The sequence below is a fragment of the Sceloporus undulatus genome, chromosome 1, assembly GCF_019175285.1.
Source record: "Sceloporus undulatus isolate JIND9_A2432 ecotype Alabama chromosome 1, SceUnd_v1.1, whole genome shotgun sequence".
In the NCBI taxonomy this organism is placed as follows: Eukaryota; Metazoa; Chordata; class Lepidosauria; order Squamata; family Phrynosomatidae; genus Sceloporus; species Sceloporus undulatus.
The window spans coordinates 105902190-105914218 of NC_056522.1; the positions used below are offsets into that span (position 1 = coordinate 105902190).

At 41.8% G+C, this 12029-nt stretch overlaps 1 protein-coding gene across 2 annotated transcripts in view; it reads left to right on the plus strand.

Annotated features, from left to right (window-relative positions):
* Nucleotides 1-2306: 2306 nt before the first annotated feature.
* LOC121919093 (amine sulfotransferase-like) overlaps nucleotides 2307-12029 on the plus strand; it is a 63217-nt gene continuing 53494 nt past the window's right edge. The window contains exons 1-3 of one of the 2 annotated variants that reach the window (XM_042445324.1): nucleotides 2307-2464; nucleotides 4748-4897; nucleotides 10158-10366. In XM_042445324.1, coding sequence (XP_042301258.1) covers nucleotides 4759-4897; nucleotides 10158-10366 — 348 coding nt within the window. In that variant the 5' untranslated portion in view covers nucleotides 2307-2464; nucleotides 4748-4758. The remainder of the gene's footprint in view (nucleotides 2465-4747; nucleotides 4898-10157; nucleotides 10367-12029) is intronic. The other variant, XM_042445325.1, reaches the window with a different exon arrangement.

The following is a 12029-nucleotide window of genomic DNA, read 5'->3' on the forward strand; positions in this document are numbered from 1 at the left end:
TAAATCTTGGCTTTCTACCAAAATAATGTCTTCTCATAGTTCTTGGAACATTTCTCTGATAAACTTCAATCAACCTGTTAGAATAGTTGTGAAACAGGGCATAGAAATATACATTGTTTGGTAAGAAGGTGTACAGAGGTGTCAGTAGTACTGTTTAGTTTGAAAGCAATGGTTAATAGAGCATGAAAGCAACTTCTTTCAAGAGCAGTGAAAGTGAGCATAAAGCAGTATCATGACAAGGGATTTTTTTTGTGCAGTGCTGCAGGGTTTTTTTTTGTAGAGAGCAAAAAGAAGTTCCAACTGACCTATTAGAAAAGTTGTGAAACAGGGCATAGAAATATATATTGTTTGTGTGAAGGTGCACAGAGCTGTCAGTGGTATTGTCTACTTTAATAGAAAATGAAATCAGCTTCTTCCAAAGAAGTAAAACTGAGCATAAAGCAGTATTATGACAAAGGATTTTTTTTTGTGTAACATTGGACAAAAAGAAGCAAGGTTCCCCCTCCCCCCAAAAAAAATCCCATGTGACTATCAGGAAACCATGGTTTTGCTTTTTTTTCATGAAAAAATTGTTTTGGCAGCCAAAAGAATTTGCTTTGCTCACAAAAACTGGTTTACAGAGAGTGGCATGGGGTTTGATCCAAAATTACTGGGTTTAAGCTAAAAAAACAAAACAAAAACTGGAACATTGCACAGAAGAAAACAATGCGTACTTTGCTACAGAAATAGTTCCCTTGGTTAGACCTGAAAAATGAAATGATACAAAAAAATGTCTGTAAACCTCTGCAAAGCTTAGATCCCATGGGAACCAGAAGCTTGCAGAGTGGGTAGGTGTTCAAAAAAAGGAAACAGTGTCCTCTCAAAGAAGAGTTCAGGGTGCTGTAATAAAGACCAATGATTCATTAATGTAAAGGCTGAGGCCCAGAACAGACCGAAAGTAGGGCTCGGGAGAGTAGAACATCCATGAGCTCCCGAGACCTACCACAGGCTATGAGTGCCATCTTGGTGCGCTGTCGTTTACACAGCATGCACAACAATGGCATGGTGCATGATCCAAGGCGCTTATGGCACCTCTGCAGCAGCAGAGAAAGAAGCTGTATTTCATGACTCCTTTTTAAAGCAGATCTGGAGGAGAAAGGGGTGGCCTCTATCTGCCCCTTTCCCCCAATATGTATAGGCCCTGATTTGAATTTTTGATGGAATGATCAGTAAGACAGTCAACCAACCTTTATTAGGCATCGAAAAACAACATGTATTTACAATAAAACTTCAGGATCGTTATTAAAATTAAGCCATAATCTTGTTGCCTCCACCAGAAAGTTGGTCATTAACCTGGTAATATGTGGGTTCCCATCTTCCAATAAGTATTCCACTGATAACCCATCCAAACATATATTCATTTCCAATAACCCATCTTAACCATTTCCCCCCCGGAATTATATACAATGGACAAAGCAATACAATATGATGGAGAACATCTGGAGCTTGATCACAGTGACATACACGATTCAAAAATGGGGTCTACAAATATCTGCCTCTGGTTACATTTGAGGGATGTACATTCAATCTTGCAAACAAAAAGGTCTTCCTCGACACCAGCAGTGAAAGGGTTTGAAAATAATCCAGAATACTACCCTGCAAAGGGGGGGGGGGTAAACTGAGCATCACTGGAGAACACACTCTGGGAGGAGTTGGATATGTCAGTTGATGTTCTCTCTCTGCAAGGCAGACACTCCTTTTCGGTAAATAAAAGGAGAGAATTCAAGACACTCCTTTTCGGTAAGTAAAAGGAGAGAATCAAAATTTGAACCCACAGAAATTACTTTACTTTCATAAAATTTAGCCCAACTGGCATAGTAAACGTCAGATAGTAGGAACCATAAAAGACTGGATCTATTAGGCCTGAAATATATCTTAAACCAAAACCTATATGTCATCAACCAGGCTTCAGTCTCAAGAACATTCAATTCCATTTCCGCATAGAGAATCAGATGGTGGACACATGGAGGTACAGATAATAGTCTCCTGAAAAAAATGTGTCTGCAAACACTCAATCTCCTTATTAAAGGCTGGAATCCAGGTGAATATGCTGTAAAGTAATTTTGGTGTTAATTTGGCTTTGTAAATTTTTAAGGCTGCTAGAATATCCTGATGGAATGATTTATTGACTGAGCATTTGATTTGACCTGAATTACACTCACCCCTTACTACGTAGGTTCCCTTTTGGCAGTAAAGTGCTTGTGTACACCAGCTTATGTAATGATGGAGCAGCTCATACAATGAGTAACCAGGGATCAACCTTCTATTTAAGTATATTGGTCCTATAAAGAAATTAACATGCCCTAAGAATGTACTGTTAAGTAACTGGCTTGTTGGAGACCCACAAAACCAGTCCTGATAATTAAGTTGATATACTTCAAGGAAGAAAGGTCCTTTGCTGACTGTAGAAAAGAAAACTCCAGAGGTAAGTGCTGCTCAAATGTCTTGTTTGTGTTCGCTCACTGAACAAAAAATTAAGCAAAATACAAGCCAAGGTTTTGTGGAAACCGTCTCAGAATTATTATTCTACCTTTCTTGCAAAACTGGGACTGAAGGTGGCTTTCAGGAGAGGCACTTTACTACATCAGTTGCATCAAAATTCATGTCATATGAACTCCTATGCTTCCTTTCTGATGCCAGAGAAAGTGTGTCAAGTGTACAAAGTAGAACAGGGTATGAATGAAAGAGAGCAAGAGAAATTATGGGTGGGCATACTTTACAGCACAATTACAGACAGTGAACGTATGTATACATAGATTGTTGGTCTGAATACTGGTCCTTCACTATTCGCAGGTAATGGTCAAGATGTATTGAATGCCCCTAAATTCTTGAACTCCTTTCCTAGGCAAGCCAGAATGCCTCCCCCCACCTTGACCCGGGTTGCCCTTCCTTTGGGAGGCTAAGACTTTTTCATTTAAATAGGCTTTTAAAACAGAAAATTTTTAAAGAACGCCCTGAGCTGTTATACTGTTCTAACATGTATTGTTTTTGAGTGTTTTTATCTTTTTTAATTGTATTCTATTTTTTAAAACAAGTGATCAGTTTTAATATTGCAATAGTTTAATTCTATATTAATGAACATTTTTGTATGATTTTAATTGTACTGTTCTTTTGAATGGTAAGCTGCTTTGAGTCTCAGTTATGGGGAAAAACAGGATATAAATACTTATTATTATTATTATTATTATTATTATTATTATTGTTATTATTATTATTACATCAGCTATAGGAGGAATGGAAGGAATATTCTCTATTGTTCATTATCTGGCCCAAACCCTTTTTTTTTTGGACAGTGAGAAAGTCCTGTAGAGATGCATAATGTAACTGTGGGACTTTTACATATTATTGCCCCAGTATTCAAACATCTTGAAGTGCTGTGGGGAAATAATTTTTTTTCTCCATCAAAGTAATCTTTCTGTGCAGAAAACCTTCTCCACCACAGATAAACACATAAACCTTCGACTTCACACAACACATATATTTCTACACAGAACACTCCTCAGAACACTTTGATATTTTTGAATATGAGTCTATTCTAACCATCAGGTTTTCAACTTGTGTATCCAACAAAAAAGCTATAATGAAATTTTGAAAATGAAATAAAATGCTAATTAAATGTCAGAACATTTGTTGACAGATTTGGCTTAGTAAGATAATTATACAATTGACGTCCAAAATATAATAAGATCCAACCAAGTCAGATATCCACTTAAGGTCCCAGACCTGTCAGCTACTAGCCAGCCTTGAGCTAGAATCAGGGAGTTCTAAACTGTTTTTTAAGCTATGAGGGCGGTCACCACTGGAAAGAACATTGCTATTAATACTGCCTATTTATCTGTACTTACAGGTACATTATTTTTCGTATACATTATCACAGTTTCCACTAAAATAAAAAACCCAACGTGATTGGACTGAATACTAGTTGATAATAATTATCAATGATAACAGACTGATGAAACAAGATCTTGGGCCCGTTACAGACGGGCCATATAGTACGGGCAGAGCACGTACTAGGGTTAGGAAGGGGCGGTGCTTCCGCACCCCCTAACCCTAGTGCGCGCTCTGCGTGCACAAAATGGCGGCAGCCGTTCCACACAGCCGCTGCCATGATGACGTCACAACTGCGCCACCTCTATACGGGGCGGTGCGGACGTGACATCGTCACTCTGCACCAGGGCGCTTAGTGCGCCCTTAGTGCAGAGCAGGAAGGAGCTCCGTTTCTGAGCTCCTTCCTGGTTTGCGCCACTGGGCGCAGCCTTCACACGGTGGCCCCTTTCTCCTCCTCCCCGCTGCCACGGGGTGTCCTTGGGGCTTAAAGCCCCAAGGACACCCCTTTCCAGGCTGCGGGGAAGTGGCCTTTTGCCGCTTCCCCGCAGCCTGGAAAGCGGCAGATCGGGGCCTCAGCGGCTGCCGGTCTAGCCACTGAGGCCTCAATACACTGGGGAAAGGTGCGGGTGCAGACCGCCCCAAACGGGTGGTCTGAAACCCGCCTCAGTGTTATTATATAGCCCTGAGTTGGAAAGAAAGTGTAAGCCTCTTCCATGACTTCCTAAGTCTCTTTTCTCAAGAGATGCTATATGATGAAAATTGTGATAAGAATTTTCAGCTATGTTTTTTTTTAACAATACTTTTCTTATATTACCTTGTTGTTTATCAACCTACCCAACTAGCTGGAAGAGCTATTGTCATGTTTTTATTGTCTTCTCAGCAACAGTAGGAATGGAGCCATCAGACAAGCTATTCAAACACAAAGGATCCTATTTTGCCTCCGATTTTGCTACACCAGAATACATTGATTCACTGGAGGATTTTGAAATCAGGGACAGTGATGTATTTCTGGTCACTTTTCCAAAATCAGGTAGGACTGGAAATATTTTACTCAGGAAAGATGGTTTTTAAATAACTTCATATAAAAGGTGAACAGAGTGAGAATTTTAATGGATTAATTCATGGACCAGCATTTTGAGGGTTGGGGGGGGGGAGTTGTGCAGAACAGAGGAATATTATAAGGGAGAAGATGACAAAGAAAATGCTAATGGGAAAAATATGTTTGGAGCATATGTGTCTTAATTGGATTATTATAGTGCTGCTATTGGTGGGTTTTCCATCTATATAAACTGCTTATGAATAGAGGAGAATGCTATGAACAAAACAAACAGAAATCTTGCAAACAAACTTCAAGAAACATAAAAATAGTATGGTGGTCCACAGAAAGACATATATGAAGCAATTACAAAAGGAAGCATAGAAGTCTGAGGTTTAAAATAATAATAATAATAATATTTATTTGTATACCGCCCTCTGGCAAACCAATCCGGGCGGTTAACAACAGTAAAATATAAAATATGACAATTAAAAACACTTTATCCCTCCCCCACTTAAGACAGTATTAAACAGTATAACATATTAAAAACACAATACAAGCATAAAACCAGCAGTTAAAACTAAAAACCCTGATATCCCTCTGTTGATCCTCAACCATCACTAAGATGGGGCCACGGGAGGAATGAGGGAATCAGGGAACCTGGGCCGGGATGGTTAATCTGGAAAGGCCTGCCGGAAGAGATCCGTCTTGACCGCTTTTTTAAAGCTGTCTAATGATGTTATCTGATGGATCTCATCCGGCAGGTCGTTCCAGAGTTTGGGGGCGACAGCAGAGAACGCCCTCCGGGAGGTCGCCACAAGCCTAGATTTTAGAGGCTGCAGTAAGTTCCTCCCAGAGGACCGGAGAGCGCGGGGAGGATTGTACGGGAGGAGGTGGTCTCTAAGATAGTTTGGACCCAAGCCATTTAGGGCTTTAAAGGTGATAACCAACACCTTGTACTGGGCCCGGAAGCTGATAGGCAGCCAGTGGAGGGACCTCAAAACTGGAGTAATGTGGTCCCTCCTAGATGTACCTGACACAAGCCTGGCTGCCATGTTTTGAACCAGCTGTAATTTCCGAGTCAAGCACAGGGGTAGCCCCATGTAGAGTGCATTACAGAAGTCAAGGCGTGAGGTTACCAGCGCGTGCACAACTGTCTCGAGATCCCTTACTTCCAGAAAAGGGCGCAGCTGGCGTATCAGCCGAAGCTGATAACAGGCACTCCTGACCGTCGCATTTACCTGATTTGTCATCAGGAGCGACGAGTCAAGGAGCACCCCCAGACTGCGAACACAGTCGCTGGAGGAGAGTGTGACCCCATCCAGGACTGGAGGTTGCAACCCAATTCTTGGTTTCGGGGCCGCTACCATGAGCACTTCCGTCTTGTCTGGATTCAGTTTCAATCTGTTTTTCCTCATCCAGCCCATTACCGCCTGAAGACATTCATTGAGAGAAGAGATGCCATCGGAATTCGAGGCCGACGAACGAGATACGGAGGAATAGATTTGGGTGTCATCAGCGTACTGATAACACCCAGCACCATAACTCCGTATTATCTCACCCAGCGGCTTCATATAGATGTTAAATAACATCGGGGACAAAATAGCCCCCTGAGGAACCCCACAAGTGAGGTACCTCTTACTGGAGCTACAGTCCCCGAGTAGCACCCTCTGAGACCTGCCCGAGAGGAAGGACCGGAACCACTGCAAAGCAGTGCCCCCAATACCTAACCCCTTCAGGCGGTCCAAGAGGATGCCGTGATCTATAGTATCAAAAGCCGCTGAGAGGTCTAAGAGCACCAACAGGGTCACACTCCCCCTGTCAATGCTCAGACGCAGATCGTCGGTCAAGGCAACCATGGCAGTCTCAACCCCAAAGCCTGTCCTAAAGCCAGTTTGAAATGGGTCTAGATAATCGGCTTCATCCAAGACAGCTTGGAGCTGAAGGGCAACCGCCCTCTCGATCACCTTGCTCAAAAATGGCAGCAATGACACCGGCCTATAATTCCTCATATCCAGGGGGTCCAGGGAAGGTTTTTTCAGGAGCGGCCTAACCGCCGCTTCCTTTAAACAAGATGGAACATGTCCTTCCCTGAAGGATGCACCGATGATATCCGTGAGGAATCTCATCAATGCATCCCCCCCCCAGACGGCCAGCCATGATGGGCAAGGGTCAAGAGGGCAAGTTGTCTTCCTCACCTTACCAAGCAGCTTGGTAAACTAATTGTAGTTGAGAGTCACCAGATTAAAAATACAAACATTCTGTTTGAAAATGTCAGTTGTTATGAATTGAAAGGGAAAATGATACTAGCAATCTCATTGTCTAAGATTTAAATCAGTAAGTTCCTCTCTGGCTCCCTCTTTGCTAATTCACTCATCAGTCACAAGAAAGAAAAGGATCTCAAACTCTCAGATTTACACAGTAAAGACTTTAGACATCAGTCCTTAATTTTCTGTTATGAACTGTTTCCCAAAATGTTAGCAAGAAGCATCTTCTCATTTCTTGCTTCATCTGAGAAATGTTAAATACCCAGTTATCTATATTTCCCTTGCAGAAGCCACCCTGCACAGCTTCAACTGATGCCCATTGTGGTGAACAAATCTCCCTCAAACTTTTGAAGCAACATTTTTATTGATTGATTGATTGATTGATTGCTCGTGTATTCTGCCTTTCTCCCAAACTGGGATCCAAGGCTGCTTACTATTATTTAAAAAACAATATCAGCTAATCCATTGATTTCAAAAATTAAAAGAAAATTAAATAACAGTATTACTATTATCATTATCATCATCATTATTAAAAACCATTAAATATACTTAAAACAGATTTACAATACACTTCCATTTAAGGATTAAAGATTTAAAAAAATACAGCACAGCCCACTACATACGCATTGCAACTCCATAATTAAAAGTCAAAAGGCCTGCCTAAATAAGAATGTCTTCATTTGCCAATTGAAAAAGAGGAGGAAAGGAGGGGGGCAACCAGACCTTCCTTGGAAGGGGGTCTCACAGCCTGAAAGCAGCCTTGGAGAAGGCTCTATCTGAGTCCTCCCCAAACCTGTCTATGAAAATAGCAGGACTGCAAGAAAGCCCTTCCCTGCATATCGTAATGCATGACCTGGAGATATGGTTTTTCACATAGGGGCTTATTGCATGCCTGTTAATTCAGCTTACTTTTATCTGGTTTAAAAATTAATTTTGGCTGCATCCTGATGTTACCAGACTGTTTTTACTACCCGAATACAGCCTGGGTCCATCCCTGCTTCTAGAGCTGTCCTTGTGGCTGTTTTCGGATCTGGGAGTTTTCAAATTGAGAAAATGGCTGCCAGAGCAGCCCTGGAAGCAGGAAAAGACCTGGGATGTATTCAGGTGGCAAATTTGGTAGTAAAAACCATCTGATAACATCAGGATACCACCTGAATTAAATTTTAAACCAGATAGAGGTAAGCTGAATTAACATGTATGTGATAAGCCCCATAGTCTGGCCAAAAGCCATGTAGTATTTAAAGGTTTTTTTAAAAAGCACTTTGAATTCTGCCCAGAAACAGACCAGTAGCCAATGCAGCTATTTCAACAGAGGGAGTCACATAATCCCTGTACTCAGCCCCAATCAATAGCTTGGCTGCCCACTAGAGTTTCTGAACCATTTACAAAGGCAACACCACATAGAATGTGTGACATTCGTCCAAATGAAATTTAACCAAGACAGATATCACTGTAGCCAGATCTGACACCGCAAGCCAGGTTGTCATATTCACCCAAGATTAAGTCCTGGAACAAAGATGTTTTCCCATCTACCAACCTGGCAAAAGGCACCAGCTGTTTTAGCCCAGGACTGTTGCCAATGCTATCCAGACTATTTGAGGTGGGGGACAATTTAGGGCCAACCACCATTCTGTGGCTCCCCCCTCTCCTATGTTGATAGCTCTGTTTCTACACATTGTATCTCCTGCTACCTATTAATGTTGTAATGGCTGCTCCTTCTCCCATGATTTCTGAATATTCCTTATTACTCTCTAATTGTAGGTAGGGTAGTTTAGCGGAAATTACTAAAATAAAGAGGGGAAGAAATCCTCCTATCTACCAACAGAATAACTGTCCTTTTCTCCACCACTGAAGCAGCTTCTCCAGAGGGGCAATACCAAAAAGGGTGACCCTGCTGGTAGTGGGCCCACCACCATCCAAGCCTCCCTTAATATCCCCTTTCAGGTAAGGGAGCAGGTGGTGTTAGTGTTGACTAAACAGTTCCTAGGGAGCCTGGAGCCTGCTCTTACAGGTATGTAGATGGTCCTTCTGAGCAGGTAATAGGCAGGCACATAGGTAGCAGTTCTTGGTGAACAGAGGCCACAATAATAGGTGATGGAACAGCTGCAGACCTCTCTTTTCTGGAGGAGTCATGGGGGTGCATCTTCTCCCTGATGTGTTGAGCCTTTCCCAGTAACAAAAGTACAGATGAGTCCATGGTGATTAAAAATAATGAGGGGATAACAACACCCCTTTGCAGTGCAATGACAATTTTAATTACTGTTTCATTAATGAATCTGTTTTCTGCCTAGATGGCAGAGGAAGAATATTACTTGGTTGAAGTGCTGGCACTTACTGTGCCCCAGGCTGTGTTGTGGGTCTTGGATGGAGTAAAGTATTTTATGGCATTCAGTTGTTGTTTTTAAAGACAATTGAAAAGAAATTCTTTTAGTTACTTTGCAGAAATGGCCAAAAGAAATGTTACTTTATAAATAGATGGAACAATCATGATAATTGACTGTGTTTGGAGGCCATGGAATGATAATGCAAACAATATTGTTCAAAAGGAATACTCCAAACCCTGAAACTCCTGTATTTAAAGTTCTGCTGAACTGATTCAGCCACAGTTGCCTGTGCTTCCCTTCTTGTCCCTCCTTTATTTTCTCTTCAACATTGCAATTTAAATATGTTCCCTGTGAAAAAGATGTGATATTTTCCTTTATGTGACCTTGCAAGTATGGCGGAGCCTTGTTATACACTGGGGTTTGGTTCCATGATCCCCCATGTATAACAAAATCTGTGAATGCTCAAGTCCCATTAAATATAATGAAATAGCAAAATGGTGTCCCTTATAAAAAATGGAAAATCAAGGTTTGATATTTGAAATGTCTACTTTTTAAAAACATTTTTAAACCGTGTATGCTTGAATCCGTGTATAAGAAGGGCCGACTGTAAAGGGTGCTTGATGTTTGGGAATGCATTAAATCAGGCTCTTCATATTTACACAGGCACCATATGGACCCAGAATATTTTGAGCCTGATTTATCATGAAGGTCATCGAAATGGGACTGAAGACACTGATCTGTTAGACAGAGTTCCATGGCTGGAATACAACATTCGCAATAGAGATTATTTTAATCGCCCATCACCACGTCTCTTTGGTAGCCATATGCCTTATCGTTTCATGCCAAAAGCATTAAAAAATGGAAGAGGAAAGGTAAGGCCTTATAATTCTATCATTTTGTTTACTTTTTTTGTTCTCATAATAGAGGAGGAAACCTTGCTGTAAAGAGTCTACAGGATATTTAGATGTTGGAGTGAGAAGGATAAAAGAACCTGGGCCTTGTCTACATGGGCCAAAAGACCCATCCTCTCCATTCTTGCATTATCCTGTTGAGACAATGCATGCATGGCCCAAAACCTGGTTCTGGTGTGTGCAAGTGTGCAGAGCGTGCACATCTTCCACCAAAACAAAGGAATAACATGGTTAGAATAAATTTTTAAAAGTTACTTGTTGCTCCACATCTTCCAGAAACATCTGGACCCTGGACTTTTTGTGTCCTGGTGGTTGTCTGCATGGGTGGCCACTGGGCTGCCTGGCATGTCTGCCATGTTAATCATTCAGAGATCAAAATGAAGCACTTTTAGATTGTTAAGCTTGAGGGCAGGGAACCGTCCAATTAAAAAGATTGTATGTACAGTGCTGTGTAAATTTACAGCACTTTATAAATAAAGGTTAATAATAATAATAATAATAACTTAACTTGTGATCAGAATGAAGCATTTAGCATGTGCCTCATTCTGACCTCAGAAGTGAGTGGCACATGGCGGCAGCAGACTTACCCAGTAGCCAAACACGATGCCCATGCAGACAGCTGTTTTGCCATGGGAATGGAGAGTGAGATAACTGGGGAAGATGGGGCAGCTGTAATATCAAGACACTCTGAGCTGTCCTTGGAGTGTTCTGACCAGTTCAGACAAAGCCTGTGATACAAAGGTCTTCTGAGAATGAGCATCTGCAATAAACACTCTGCTCAGTCATCTACAGGAGGTTAATGATCATGGGATTAAAAAGGTGAAGCATCTATCATTTCCCATTGTAAAAGTTCCTGACATATATGCTGTAAAGGTTATCGTAAGACAATGGGAAAATCCTCAAGAGGTCATCCTTTATTTCTTAATCTTTTTAAATAATGTCCTCTTACACTGATGTACCTCCTTCAGAGGTTGGCCCTTATCAGATGAGTGTGGAACTGGGGGTCTTCTGCACTGGGCGGTTCGAATTCACGTTATTTCACACAATACCATCATACCTGGGAGTCCCTCCGCATTGGCAGGATTCAAATTGGCCAGTCCGCATTCGCGCGAAGTGCATTCAGTGCAGAATGTTTTGTCACACCGGTGCTCAACATGAGGATTGGCCGATTCGTATCGGCCCCCTCGCACATGCTCAGTGGTGCCCTGCATGGGTTGCGACCTTAAACGCTTCTGGGGTGAAAGGGGAGGTCCCGTCATGACAGCCTGGTAAACAGCTGGAGAGCCAGCTCATGCACATTAACAATCGCGATACAACGTGCCCATTACTGTTTCCTCTCTACATTCCTGCTTGGTTTTAATGTTACCATGACCTTCCCTTGCAACAAATTAGCAATGCCCGGTTCTACGTGTGTGTGTGTGTGTGTAAATGGGTAAAAAGGTAACATTGATTGTTTGCAACATTTGTAGCTTCTCCCTCTGCAGAAAGCAAGTGCAAGCCTGGCTCCATCTGTCTCTGGAATATAAACCATGCGCATGTGCGCTCAAAAAAAATTGTTTGAATTTGAAAAGGGGGGGGGGTTGCCTGACATGAGCTCCGTTCATGACCTGATTTTTTCCTCCTG